A 15,444-nucleotide genomic window follows, 5' to 3' on the forward strand; every position below is an offset into this window, starting at 1 on the left:
TAAGACAGGATCTTCCCTTTGTTTCTTATAAATTAATATTTGGGTCTCATCCTGAACTCTTCCTGCTGGTGGCACCCTTGTACGCAGTACCCTGAATCTGCCAAGTTTGTTCTTTTCAAGCCTGGACGGAGCAGCATTGCCTGAGACCCTCAGGTGCCTCCCTCCCCACCTCAGCACCACCTCTTCTTTTGTTCAGGCTCTGGTGCTCCACGCTGTCAGGGTCCACTTGATTCCAGGGAGGTGGCGTCTCGTCCTGCGAAAGCCACTCTGTGGTTGCTGTTCGGTCACTAAGTCCTGTCTGATTCTTCGCACTTAGCTGATTGTTTCCACCCCATTTATTAAAATAAAACTTCATGCTAGGGGAAATGTGGTTGAAATCATTTTTGAGAAAATTATATTGAATTGCTCTTGAGAGTACATCTTTAAGAATTTATTATAAATATTTCCTGTGATATTATTCAGAGTTTGCCTTTGATGAAACTGAAGTTATAACAAAATGTCTTGGGATTCGTTAGATTTTGTCTTATGGAAAGTTAAGTTTTCAGGATGTTAAATGGGTATTTAAAGACACATTCATCTCAGAAGATTACAAAGTGTACGTCTTCATCTTATTTTCACAAAAAGTCCCTGTGTGTTTGTGTGGGGATTATCAGTAATTAGCATATTCCCTTCTCTACTTGTTTTTTCCCCTGAACATGTACATAATCAATGAAGTGAAATAAGGTATACAGTTTAGAAGGAACAGTACAATTTAATCAGGGTGTACATGTGTTCCCCATCCTGAACCCCCCTCCCACCTCCCTCCCCATACCAAAAACCAATATAATATTGTAAAGTAAAAAAAAAAAAATTAAAAAAGAAAGTTATTATCATTAATCAGGGTAATTTATTTTTTTTAGAACAACTTGGTGACAATTCACAGTATTCAGTATGAAAACCTTTAACCTAGTATTTTAACAAATCTATCTAAAATTAGTGTGTGTCAATTTTGCAGTGTTAATAACTTTCACAGCATAGAAGCTTTAACAGAAGTCTTATCTAACTAAATGTAAATAGCCCCCAAATTTTCAGGCTCAAGAATCAACCACATAATCATTGACTTATATAAACACTTGTGATTAAATCTAAAATGCTTCTTCCTGATAATAACATACTAAGCACTGTGACAAAATGATATTTTTATGGGTTTTAACTTTCTGCCAAGCCTCCTCTTGATCATGTGTCACTAGATATCACCTAAATCTTGTTAGTTTTGTCATTTTGAAATCTGGGCACAGTACCCCAAGCCCTGCATATAGCAGAGGACTGTGAGAAATCTATGAAATAACAAATCTTCATTTATTCATCATATATTTCCTGCATACTTATTATGATCAAAAACTCCTAGGCTTAGGGTTACAAAAGTGAACAGGAGGTGAATGATCAATTATACCATTTGAAGCAAACTTCCGAGAGTAAGTGAGCAATGACTTCTTTGTAAACCACAAGAAATGACCAAAGAATTGACATGGCCATAAACTGATATCAATGGGGATATTTTACCCTCTCCAAGGTTTTTTTTTTTTCTTATATTTATAGTGTACTTGACAGAAGTGTGGGGGATTCAGGTAACCTATCCAGTTTAATTGGGTAAAGTTTGAATGTATAGGATGTACATTTCCTTTGCCAGCAATGATAATCCTCCTTAAAAATGAAGTGGGATGGTATATAAAATTTGGTAATGATCACATTAAAAATGTGCAGACCTCCTGGGTCAGCTTAATAATGCTGCGTGTAACCTCTGACAAGCTCCTACTGACCATGTCCTTCTCTCCCTGCGGCAGCGGCGTGGAGGGAACCTAACCGGGCCCGCGGGGGTCATCCTGTCCCCCAACTACCCACAGCCCTACCCGCCTGGGAAGGAGTGCGACTGGAGAGTGAGGGTGAACCCGGACTTCGTCATTGCCCTGATATTCAAAAGGTACTGTGTTTTGTGGACTCCCTCCTTGTAGCAGGACTTTAAATGTCATACCTGGAGATGAACGCACTCATTCTTTCAGAGGGCTTTCAATTTCACATCTAGTGAAGCCCGAGGTCTTGTATCTAAAAGGGATAGCATCCGGCTGCAGGATGACAAACCTGGAAATCAGTTGTTTTGCTTTTCAATATTCTACTTGAATTAGGATACACATGATGTGGCAGGAATTACTTATAAATACTATCTTGCACACATTTTTGCAATGTATTCCACATGAGGGAGCTTAATTTACAGAATATTCAAGAAAATAAAGGAGTGATTTAGATATACTTGCGGCTTCCCAGGTGGCTCAGTGGTAAAGATTCCGCCTGCTAGTGCAAGAGAGGAGGGTTTAATCTCCGGGTCAGGAAGAAGTCCTGGAGGAGGAAATAGCCCATTCCAGGATTCTTGCCTGAAAACTCCCATGGACAAAAGGAGCCTGGTGGGCTATAGTCCACGGGGTCACAAAGAGTCAGACACAACTGAGCGACTGACACATGGGTATACTTGGTGTAATTTCTCATCAGTGTCTGATATTTCCCTTAGTGCATGGGTACTAATCCATTTCCAAGTGCATCCTGTCTGACATCCCCAAGGTGGTGTTGTTATTAATAATCATTCAAATACTCAAGACTTGCTAGAACTCTGAAAACACAAATTCCCCACATTTCAATGCTGTAAAGTTTCAATTAATAGACATTAGTCCTTTTTAAAAAATGCTAACTTCTTTCTGCTAAATTAAATGGTAAAAGTTCAAATCATAATATGATTATATTACAAATTAAATTCTACAGAACTATCACATTATTAATATCTGGCATACAATAATCGCATCTTTCCAAATCCCAAGGTATTTTCCAAGTTTACATTTTGACTTTTGAACTAAATAAGGTGATAAAAGAAAAGCTGTCCTATTGGTTTCAGCTCTCCAAGGCAGAGTGGTCTAATCGTATTTATTTATCTGTCAATTGAACACTTTTCTCTCATTGAGATGTTTATATCAGTATTCCAGGGCTGGCTGTGCTCATCTTCCTCCGCTTTCTCCTCTTGATGAGATCTGACTCAGGGTAATTTTAAACCTCTGTGACTCTGAATTTTAAGTAGTTTGATAAGCCATCACTTCCTGAGTTTACTCAAGCTGCTATAAATTTACCAAATGACGACTACTTTATTATGCCACTTGGCTATTACACAAAGGCTGTGAACATTTGCTAGGTTATGTTTTTGAGTATCCTTATGATTTTTGTTAATGCTAAATTCTGATGGAGCCTTTCTCAGAACCAGGAGACACCTCTGCTGCCAGGGGATTAAAAGTAAATTAACAATTAAAAGCCTTTTAGAGGGCACAAAACCTTTTTTGTAGGCGTTTCCTGCCTCGGGTCACGGAAAGTGACTCATTATCAAGTTTCCCACAGCGCAAGTCATCTGATAATATATAAGGCAGTTTTATATTATGCAAGTAGTTTTTCACTTAATGTTGTGCACCTCCCTGGAAGAAGGTTGACCTAGAAAATCTCCAAGTTTTCTTCTGATTCTAAGAGTTTGGAATCCTTTGCTGGCTGGGTGTCACAGACACTTGCACGTTTGGGACATCTTCTAAGAAATAGACAGCTTGTGTGTGCTCGGGTGGGACATTTTTCTGGGACCTTAGCTCTTAGATTTACTGAGTAGACAGAGGGAGGAAGCCAGGGTACCAGCTGGGAGCAGAGATGCTCAAGGACCCTGGCAAAGAGGCTGCTATTGGCACAGGGTGCCCAGGACACGCTTTTAAAGAATGAGACTGCAGTCAGCTGGGGGTGGGGGGAGCCTGGCAGAGACAGAAACAAAGGGGACAGAGAATGACAGGGCCTGGAGCACATACACGTGAGCTTCAAGGCTCGTCCTGTACTCAGGAGTCTTTGGGGAGGAATGTTTTATCAAAACTTCTGTAGACTTCGGGGTTGATGCCACTCACATATTGGAACCCAAATTGAATTTGGTTTAAAAGCATACCAAACTTAGGCCTACCTATTCTTGGGGTGTGTAGATCCATGCATCTGGTGTAGATAGATATAACACAGGATTTAACCAAAGGCACCATCACTATTTATAGGAATCACTCCAGACCTCAGTGCATACGTGATGGGGCATCCAAAGCAGAGGCCAGTTAGAATGTACTTGTTTGTGCCCGATCGAATTTCCATCATTCAGAATAATCTATCATAATAATTAGTTCTGCCAGTTATAAGGGTGTCGCATGACCAGAATCTAAAAACATCCTTGTAAACTATTCTAACTGAAATTGTTATTACCATCAAATTCTGTTTGGTTGCTGCGATTCCTTTTGGCCTCTTTATTCACTCTGCAGTCATTCCAATCTTTTACTTCCTCTTCGTTTCCAACTTCAGGGAACTTATCAGATAAACAGGCTCTGAAACCTTTAACAAACTCCTTGAGTAAATGTGCTCACATGGGAGCAGGGGCACCTTGACAGGGAGTAGGGCAGAGAAGTGCAGATGCAGGTATCACACTCATGTGGGGTCCATGGCTGTCCCCCCACGTTGCACGGGGCAGCTTTGGCAGGGACCTAGGGTTCATGCTTTATCACTTGAATCTCCAGATGAATTTGAGCCACTTAAACAACAGCACGTGTTTGTGATAATATCTAAAAATGCCTGACTCTCTCCATCCTTGTATATCCAAATATGCCACCAAAGGAAAGGGAAGAGAGTGGAAGCTGCCTGGGCTGGTCCACATTAAAGACCCTGAAGTATCTGACTTAGAGGTGCAGGGACAGAGGAGGGCCAGGCAAAATGGACTACAGCAGTGCCTCTGTCTGGTGTATTTGCTATTCTGACCCCACTCTTAGATGCCTGAACCAAGTTCAGTCTTTTACTTGAGAGTAGACGTATGTTTCAAGTTCCCAGATTATTGTCATCCTTATTGTCGTAAGTGGCAGAGACATTTAAAACCATATCCCACTTGAGAGCTTTGGACTTTAATTGTCAGACACTGGAAATTATTAGGGTGTTCACAGTACGAGAGAGACAGAAATACAGAGAGTGGGAAGGGGAGAGAGGAAGAAGGAGGGAGAAGGGAGAGAAAATTGGAACATCCAGTCATGGTGAAATAACGTGAGGTTTGACTTCCACACTTTTTAAGGACTGCAAATACTGGCCGAATTACCTAAGCAAGCAGAGGCAATTATAATTTTAAAAGTAAAGAACCAAAAATATTTTTGAACTTTAAGAATCATCAGCAACACCAAGGATTAACAGCAGGCAGACTCTTTACCATCTGAGCCACCAGGGAAGCCCAAACACCAAGTATAATATATTATTCAACTAAAAATATTTTCACATAAAAATCAAATATCAGTGGAAATACATCACTTCTGAACCCCCTTCCTTTAAACTGCATTCATTAGAAATATCACAGTTACAGGGAAGAGACATTGTATCTATGTTGCAAAGACTCATTTTCCTTTATATATCTTCAACATCATACTGTATTGAAGATAATGGTTATTATGTAAAATACTAATAATATTTGTTATAACTGGTGTCTGTTGTATTTATTGCCATTTTGATTATTATTGCATTTAGCTTTTGGATCATCCTGCTTTTTAAAAGTTAAAATACAAAGGCAAATACAATCGCTGTGTGCTCTCAGAGACTTGATAGTTGGGAAGAAGAGAGACATACAGGAGGTACGGAAACTCATCAATACTCTTTCCTTTCAGTTTCAACATGGAGCCCAGCTATGATTTCCTGCACATCTATGAAGGAGAGGACTCCAACAGCCCTCTCATTGGAAGTTTCCAGGGCTCTCAGGCCCCAGAAAGAATTGAGAGCAGCGGAAATAGTCTTTTTCTGGCATTTCGAAGCGATGCTTCTGTGGGCTTGTCGGGGTTTGCCATTGAATTTAAAGGTACTGTGATCAGCTTAACTAGCAAGGAAAGTAATTTGTATCAGAATTGCTTTCATTGTAAACATTTATTTATAAAGTCTTGCCTCATGCATAAAATTCTGACGTCTTTCTCATCTGTCTGGGGAAGAGATTCCAATCTCTCCAGAGGAGAAGAAATTTCCAACATGCATTTCTACCTTAGCCAAAAGAAAAGAAAGTAGGGGAGGAAGTTTTGTTTTAGTCTTTTCTCCAGATTCATGCCATTTAAAGATAAATTATGATTGGCGCTGGTGCTAAAGAACCTGCCCGTCAATCCAGGAGACATAAGAGATGTGGGTTCAATCCCTGGGTCCGGAAGATCCCCTGGAGGAGGAAATGACAACCCACTCCAGTATTCTTTCCTGGAGAATCCCATGGGCAGAGGAGCCTGGAGGTGGCAGCTACAATCCATGGGGTCTCAAAGAATCAGACACAACTGAAGTGACTTAGCACATGCAATGAATAATTGAAGTAATTAAGAACTATTTTAAGATTATTTTACTCTCTTGTTTCTCTAGGATGACTCAATATAAGTATACCAACCAGCTTAGTTTTATCTCAGTATTTTTCAAAATGTAAAATATTGATTGCCCTTTCCCTGTCCTTACACCCATGGTGTTGGTTTGATGGGGAGTAAGTACTGATCCCAGGGCTTTCCAGGTGGCACTAGTGGTAAAGAATCCTACCTGCCAGTGCAGGAAACAAAAGAACACGGGTTTGATCCCTGGGTCAGGAAAATACCTGGAGGAGGAAATGGTAACCCACTCCGGTATTCTTGCCTGGAGAATTCCATGGACAGAGGAGCCTGGTGGGCTACAGTCCATGGAGTTGCAGAGTCAGACATGACTGAGCGACTGAGCACACAGGGACACACGCACACACAAGCACTGATTCTGCTCACGTCTTTCTTCTTTGGTCACATGATGAGTGTTGCCCACTTCTCTGGGGTCTACCACCCACTGTCACCAGCATCCAGAGAATACACACAGAAAACTCACAAGTAAAAACCACCCCAATCTAAGCATTTTGCCCTTGGGGTAATGAAAATAAATATATATATTTTTCAAATCTATTTCTCATGTTAACAAGGAAAACATGGGGCACCTTACAAAGAATTAGAGAAAAGGACTTACCAACATATTAATTGACAGTAGTGAGGGCTTTATAAAAATAATGAATATGTATATGTATGCATATGTTTGTTTAAGCGTGTGAATTAGTTATTAGTTACCAGAATTGTAAAATAAAACTTAGACTGTTTCAACTCTTGTTAAGCTTTTAATGAACTTGCATTTATTTATATGATTTTTAAGGAGAAAATTAATCTACTTCTTCCAAAACACTAACATCTACAAAGTTAACGATCTTTATTACAGTTTATAATTTTATCACTTGAAAATGGAATCTTTATTGTGTCCATGTTTTACATGAAATATTCCCTTGGTATCTCTAATTTTCTTGAAGAGATCTCTAGTCTTTCCCATTCTGTTGTTTTCCTCTATTTCTTTGCACCGATCACTGAGGAAGGCTTTCTTATCTCTCCTTGCTATTCTTTGGAACTCTACATTCAAATGGGTATATCTTTCCTTTTCTCTTTTGCTTTTTGCTTCTCTTCTTTTCACAGGTATTTGTAAGGCCTCCTCAGACAGCCATATTGGTTTTTTGCATTTCTTTTCCATGGGGATGGTCTTGATCCCTGTCTCCTGTACAATGTCATGAACCTCCATCCATACTTCATTAGGCACTCTGTCTATCAGATCTAGTCCCTTAAATCTATTTCTCATATCCACTATATAATCATAAGGGATTTGATTTAGGTCATACCTTAATGGTCTAGTGGCTTTCCCTACTTTCTTCAATTTAAGTCTGAATTTGGCAATGAGGGGTTCATGATCTGAGCCACAGTCAGCTCCTGGTCTTGTTTTTGCTGACTGTATGGAGCTTCTCCATCTTTGGCTGCAAAGAATATAATCAATCTGATTTTAGTGTTGACCATCTGGTGATGTCCATGTGTAGAGTCTTCTCTTGTGTTGTTGGAAGAGGGTGTTTGCTATGACCAGTGTGTTCTCTTGGCAAAACTCTATTAGCCTTTGTCCTGCTTCAGTCTGTACTCCAAGGCCAAATTTGTCTGTTATTCCAGGGTTTCTGAGAAGGCAATGGCACCCCACTCCAGTACTCTTGCCTGGGAAATCCCATGGGCAGAAGAGCCTGGTAGGCTGCAGTCCATGGGCTCTCGAAGAGTTGGACACGACTGAGCGACTTCACTTTCCCTTTTCACTTTCATGCATTGGAGAAGGAAATGGCAATCCACTCCAGTGTTCTTGCTTGGAGAATTCCAGGGACGGGGGAGCCTGGTGGGCTGCCTTCTATGGGGTCGCACAGAGTTGGACACGACTGAAGTGACTTAGCAGCAGCCAGGTGTTTCTTGACTTCCTACTTTTGCATTCCAGTCACCTATAATGAAAAGGACATCTTTTTGGGGTGTTAGATCTAAAAGGTCTTATAGGTCTTCATATAGGTTCAACTTCAGTTTCTTCAGTGTTACTGGTTGGGGCCTAGACTTGGATTACTGTGATATTGGATGGTTTGCCTTGGAAACAAACAGAGATAATTCTGTCATTTTTGAGATTGCATCCAAGTACTACATTTCAGAGTCTTTTGTTGACTATGATGGCTATTCCATTTCCTCTAAGGGATTATTGCCCACAAGAGTAGATATAATGGTCATCTGAGCCAGATAATCATGATGGTGTGATCACTCACCTAGAGACAGACATCCTGGAATGTGAAGTCAACTGGACCTTAGAAAGCATCACTACAAACAAAGCTAGTGGAGGTGATGGAATTCCAGTTGAGCTACTTCAAACCCTGAAAGATGATGCTATGAAAGTGCTGCACTCAATATGCCAGCAAATTTGGAAAACTCAGTAGTGGCCACAGGACTGGAAAAGGTCAGTTTTCATTCCAATCCCAAGGAAAGGCAATGCCAAAGAATGCTCAAACTGCTGCACAATTGCACTCATCTCACACATGAGTAAAGTAATGCTCAAAATTCTCCAAGCCAGGCTTCAGCAATATGTGAACTGTGAACTTCCAGATGTTGAAGCTGGTTTTAGAAAAGGCAGAGGAACCAGAGATCAAATTGCCAACATCTGCTGGATCATCAAAAAAGCAAGAGAGATCCAGAAAAACATCTATTTCTGCTTTATTGACTATGCCAAAACCTTTGACTGTGTGGATCACAATAAACTGTGGAAAATTCTGAAAGAGATGGGCATACCAGACCACCTGACCTGCCTCTTGAGAAACCTATATGCAAGTCAGAAAGCAACAGTTAGAACTGGACATGGAACAACAGACTGGTTCCAAATAGGGAAAGGAGTACATCAAGGCTGTATATTGTTACCCTGTTTATTTAACTTATATGCAGAGTACATCATGAGAAACGCTGGGCTGCAAGAAGCACAAGCTGGAATCAAGATTGCCAGGAGAAATATCAATAACCTCAGGTATGCAGATGACACCACCCTTATGGCAGAAAGTGGAGAGGAACTCAAAAGCCTCTTGATGAAAGTGAAAGAGGAGAGTGAAAAAGTTGGCTTAAAGCTCAACATGCAGAAAACTAAGATCATGGCTTCTGGTCCCATCACTTCATGGGAAATAGATAGGGAAACAGGAACAGTGTCAGACTTTATTTTTCTGGGCTCCAAAATCACTGCAGATGGTGACTGCAGCTGTGAAATTAAAAGACACTTCCTCCTTGGAAGGAAAGTTATGACCAACCTAGATAGCATATTGAATAGCAGAGACATTACTTTGCCAACAAAGGTCCATCTAATCAAGGCTATGGTTTTTCCAGTGGTCATGTATGGATGTGAGAGTTGGACTGTAAAGAAAGCTGAGTGACGAAGAATTGATGCTTTTGAACTGTGGTGTTAGAGAAGACTCTTGAGAGTCCCTTGGACTTCAAGGAGATCCAACCAGTCTATTCTAAAGGAGATATGTCCTGGGTGTTCTTTGGAAGGAATGATGCTAAAGCTGAAACTCCAGTACTTTGGCCACCTCATGTGAAGAGTTGACTCATTGGAAAAGACTCTGATGCTGGGAGGGATTGCGGGCAGGAGGAGAAGGGGACGACAGAGGATGAGATGGTTGGATGGTGTCACCGACTCGATGGACATGAATTTGAATGAACTCCGGGAGTTGGTGATGGACAGGGAGGCCTGGTGTGCTGCAATTCATGGGGTTGCAAAGAGTCTGACATGACTGAGCAACTGAACTGAACTGAGCTGAGCTAAATTCACCCATTCCAGTCCATTTTAGTTCGCTGAGTCCTAAAATGTCAACGTTCGCTCTTGCCATCTCCCATTTGACCACTTCCAATTTGCCTTGATTCATGGACCTAACATTCCAAGTTCCTATGCAATATTGTTCTTTATAGCATTGGGCTTTACTTTTATCACCAGTCACATTCACAACTAGGTGTTGTTTTTGCTTTGTCTGTGTCTCTTCATTCTTCCTGGAGTTATTTCTCCACTGATCTCCAGTAGCATATTGGGCACCTACTGACCTGGGGAGTTCATATTTCAGTACCCTATCTTTTTGCCTTTTCATACTGTTCATGAGGCATGTGTTTGAGTAAATCCGAGAGTTGGTGATGAACAGGGAGGCCTGGCGTGCTGTAGTCCATGGGGGTCACAAAGAGTTGTGCACTACTGAGCAACTGAGCTGAACTGAACTGAAGTGTAATCTAAAAAATAATATAAATTAATGTATAAGCAAATCAGAAACAGCCTCACAGACATAGGAAACAAACTTGTGGTTACCAAATGGGAAAAGGAAGAGGGGAGAGACCAACTAGGGGTACAGGATTAACTAACTACTACTTCCCCGGTGGCTCAGAGAGTAAAGAATCTGCCTGCAGTGCAGGAGACCTGGGTTCAATTCCTGTGTCGGGAAGATCCTCTGGAGAAGGAAATGGCAACCCACTCCAGTATTCTTGCCTGGAAAATCCCATGGACAGAGGAGACTGGCAGGCTATTGTGCATGGAGTCACAAAGAGTTGGACATGACTGAGTGACTAACACACGCACATGTATAAAAGTAGATAAGCAGCAAGGACATTTGTTACAGCACAGGGAATTAGCCACTATTTTGTTGACGTTCAGCTGCTAAGTGGTATCTGACTCTGCAACCCCATGGGTTGCAGCAGAGCAGACTCCTCTGTTCTTCACTATCTCCAGGAGTTCGCTCAAACTCATGTCTGTTTAGTTGGGATGCCATCCAACCATCTCATCCTCTGTTGTTCAGAGCACAGGAAATTGAAGCCATTATTTTGTAATAACTTATGATGGAATACAATCTGCAAAAATAGTGAATCACCATACTGTTGGTACACCTGAAACTAATATAATATTGTAAATCAACTGTACTTCAAGGGAAAATAAAAAGACTATGCATTTGTCATTGGTCAGGGAAGCAGAGAGCAGACACAGCGCTTGGACTTGACCCAAAGGAGCCTTGGGGCAGTCCTGCCAGTGTCCCCAGAGACCCTGCAGAGTCCATCGACATGGCTCTAGGGCAGGAGTTCTGGGAAGCGTCCTTAAGCAGAACTGACAGGAACTGTGTAATGAAGTCATCTCCTTAGAAATTGTGACAAATTATAAGCAGAGAAAGTACCGTGATTTATCACCAAACATCCTGAACTGACAACTGAGTAAATGGAACCAAAAGATTCGATGCAGTTCATTTGGAGAAATGAAGAAAAACTGGCCTCAGAGCTCTCCATTAGCAACATGGAGCAGAAAATGAGGGTGTGTTATTTAACTAAACATACCCTAAACCAACAGACATTTATAACAAAAAAATTATCAAAAAGGCTGACCAGGCATCAGAAACGCATTTTTTTCTCTGTTATTTTATAGGAGAAAAATGTATACCCTAGACCAGTGCTTGTATTTATTAGATGCTAGGTATGTTCTCCTGGAAGGAAGCGGATGGAAAGATTATTCTGGTGACCACAGTTTTGCTTATTCATCCCTTATTTGATTAAAATAAATGATCTGTGCTCTGTGGGATTTGAGGAAGCTACAAAGAATTATCAGAATGTCCCCTGCTCCTTGAACAAATCAGTTTTTAATGAAGTGATTAGAGAGCGTGGGTCCCAACAGAGTTCACAGCTCTTGCTGTGAGACTCTAACCAGAGCAAACTAGACCTAGAGGGGTTTCCAAAATGTATACATATGATATATTATGTATGATAATTGAAATATTATGCATGGCATATGATATGTATGATGTATGATAATGTTCAATATGTTATGTATGCTAATATAGTATATATGGCATATGATGCATATTGTAATGTTTAATATGTGTGATAATATAGTACACATGATAATGAGGTATGATATGTGATAATTGTTATATTATCTATGATATATATGATTATATAGCACATGTGATACTCATGATAATATAATATTTATATATTTATGTTGTGCTTTTAACAAAAGTATGTAAATAATATATTCTAATAGTTGATTATAATAGATTGGGACAACATTGCCAAAGAGATCTCTGTTTGGCTGATGTTGATACAGAGACAATTAAAACTATACTGAGAAGTATTGAATAAATGCAGCCTAACAGGCCTCTTCTCTGTCCTGCAGAACTTCACAAAGTTTGTGCCTTTTCCCTCTTCTGCTGATGTAAACCATTCCTCAGATGATTCAAGATGTGGTTTTCAGAGCTCATTTCGTCTTCACTCTTTGCTAGCTCCCCTGCCACAATCTCCCAGGAGCATCCTCTAGCACCACTGTGTGGATTTACTCACTCCAGTGAGTTTGCCAGGTGGCACAGTGATCAAGAACCCTCCTGCCAATGCAGGAGATGCAAGAGAGGGGAGTCTCTTTGATCCCTGAGTCAGGAAGATTCCCTGGAGAAGGAAATGGCAACCTACTCCATCGTTCTTGCCTGGAGAATTCCATGGACAGAGGAGCCTGGTGGGCTACAGTCCATGAGGTTGCAAGGAGTCAGATGTGACTAAACACTCATACACAGTAGGCAGATACTCAGTGAGGGAAAATGTTTAAAAGGGAACATAATCCATATTGATCACAACTCCCCATAAAGGTAAAATGAAAGCCTTGCATTTATACTCTCCAGAAATCCTTTATGTGTGTGCTTAGCCCTGGGGGATAGGTTGTCAAAAAAATGAAAAGAGCTGAAACATATTTATTTGATGCACTCAAGTTATCCTTGAGCCTATATTTGTATTATTAATGTTAACCCCATTCCACACACACACTCACACATATTCATAACAAACAGCATTTTCTTAACTGTAACCCAAAAAAGAAAAACATTTCAGTGTAACATCTATATTGATCACCCGAAAAGCTGTAAAATTCCATTCCAGAGGTTTCTGATGTTACAAGGGGCTTTGCTGATGGAGTGAACAAAGTTTAAAAGCACAAACAGAAAGCAATTCAAATGGTGGAATTATATGCAACAGAAGGAGATATAGATACATGATTTAGAGATATTTGGAAGGTCTGCAAAAATAGAACATTTACAATATTAAAGCTACCAAGACACAAGCTACAAGACACAGCTACAAGACTGTGTGAGAGAAAGAAGACAGCTTTGTACTTACATTTGGAAGAAGATAGGTTTTTAGCCTTAGAAGAAAAGCTATGACACACCTACCTAGAAAGTGTATTAAAAAGCAGAGACATCATTTTGCCGACACAGGTTCATCTAGTCAAAGCTATGGTTTTTCCAATAGTCATGTATGGATGTGAGAGTTGGACCATAAAGCAGGCTGAGTGCTGAATGATTGATGTTTTGGAATCATGGTGCTGGAGAAGACTCTTGAGAGTCCCCAGGGCAGCAAGAAGATCAAACCAGTCAATTCTAAAGGAAATCAACCCTGAATATTCGCTGAAAGGACTGATGCTGAAGCTGAAGCTCCAAAACTTTGGCCACCTGATGCAAAGAGCCAACTCATTGGAAAAAACCCTGATGCTGGGAAAGATTGAAGGCAAGAGGAAAAGGGGATGGCAAAGGATGAGATGGTTGAATGGCGTCACCGACTCAATGGACAGGAATTTGAGCAAACTCTGGGAAATGGTGAAGGATAAGGAAACCTGAAATGCTGCAGTCCATGGGGTCACAAAGAGTCAGATATGACTGAGTGACTAAACAACAAGGTTTTTAGCAAATGTGTCCTTTAGTGGTCCTATAACTGGACAGGACTTTGCAGGGAATTTTTTGTGAAAGTTATTTAGCCTATCTTGAGCTTCATATTCTCAAAATGTAAAACAGTGCCCAGATCATCCTCATGTCACAGAAATGGGTGAACATTTGAATGAAACATGCAAGATATCCAGCTCAATGCCTGATACATGATCCACCCCCACTTCCTTGCAGCAGGTACTGCAATTAGAATGGAACTGTCTTGGGTAATTATTACATTCAAGGCACAGGGCCTGGCCCTTATGGATCAGGAAACATGTTTTCCAGCTAAATTTGGCATCCTTGATTCAGTGAGGGTAGTACAAGATCAGAACTTCCTTCCTTGATCATCTTCCCAGCATAAAAAAAATCACCCTTAACTCACATGAATTAAGCCAGACTCCTTTTGAGAAGCCAATTCTCCCATCTCTTCCTAAAATGTGGTGTGATTTCATTTTACTATGAATAAAGTATAAAAGTCAGGAAATCAACCGCAACAGGAATTCTGCAGTTTGTTGTCATTTGAAAAATGAGAAATGTAATTTTATCAAAGGAGTTTTTTTTCTGTTTTTCTATGATAATCATTGACTTGAACATTAACAACTTGGTCATGAGTCAATCAATTTTTTTTTTAGCATTTTTCCTTTGCTGGACACTTAAAGAAATAAAATCCCTGCTCTCATGGAGTTTGCATTCATTTCTCCCACAGAGAAACCACGGGAAGCCTGTTTTGACCCTGGAAACATAATGAATGGGACAAGGATCGGGACCGACTTCAAGCTCGGCTCAACTGTCACATACCAGTGTGACTCTGGCTACAAGATCGCTGACCCGTCTTCCATCACGTGTGTGATTGGAGGGGACGGAAAGCCCGCGTGGAACCGGGTCTTGCCCTCCTGCAATGGTATGTACCGACATGTGGGGCCAAAGCTGCCTTCAGGGATAACTTCCCTCTGGAACTCGGACCCTCATTTGGAAGAGGGTCTGCACATCAGTCCTCTACCCCTATCAGTGGGGTGACCCCACAGAGCAACGTGGGATAAGGATTTGGACTTCCTTGACCGTTTAATTTAATTTATCAGGGTTCTGGGAGGAGAGTATTTTTCTTTCACTTAGATAGTTGGGCATTTCCAACTGTGAAAACTGTGCACTGTATTAAATTCAAACATACTTTGAACTTATGAGGGATGATAATAAATTCTCTAGCCACAGACTCAATGAAAAAACAAAAAGAGGTCACGTTTAGGCAATAGATAAATAATCTAATTTAAATTAAAAGTTTT

At 40.6% G+C, this 15,444-nt stretch overlaps 1 protein-coding gene across 1 annotated transcript in view; it reads left to right on the forward strand.

The window, feature by feature from the left end:
- CSMD1 (CUB and Sushi multiple domains 1) overlaps positions 1-15,444 on the forward strand; it is a 1,688,220-nt gene that overhangs the window by 1,426,841 nt on the left and 245,935 nt on the right. Inside the window, exons 27-29 of the mRNA XM_070364228.1 lie at positions 1,789-1,960; positions 5,718-5,905; positions 14,871-15,065. Coding sequence (XP_070220329.1) covers positions 1,789-1,960; positions 5,718-5,905; positions 14,871-15,065 — 555 coding nt within the window. The remainder of the gene's footprint in view (positions 1-1,788; positions 1,961-5,717; positions 5,906-14,870; positions 15,066-15,444) is intronic.

This window comes from Bos mutus, chromosome 27 (genome assembly GCF_027580195.1).
Source record: "Bos mutus isolate GX-2022 chromosome 27, NWIPB_WYAK_1.1, whole genome shotgun sequence".
NCBI lineage: Eukaryota > Metazoa > Chordata > Mammalia > Artiodactyla > Bovidae > Bos > Bos mutus.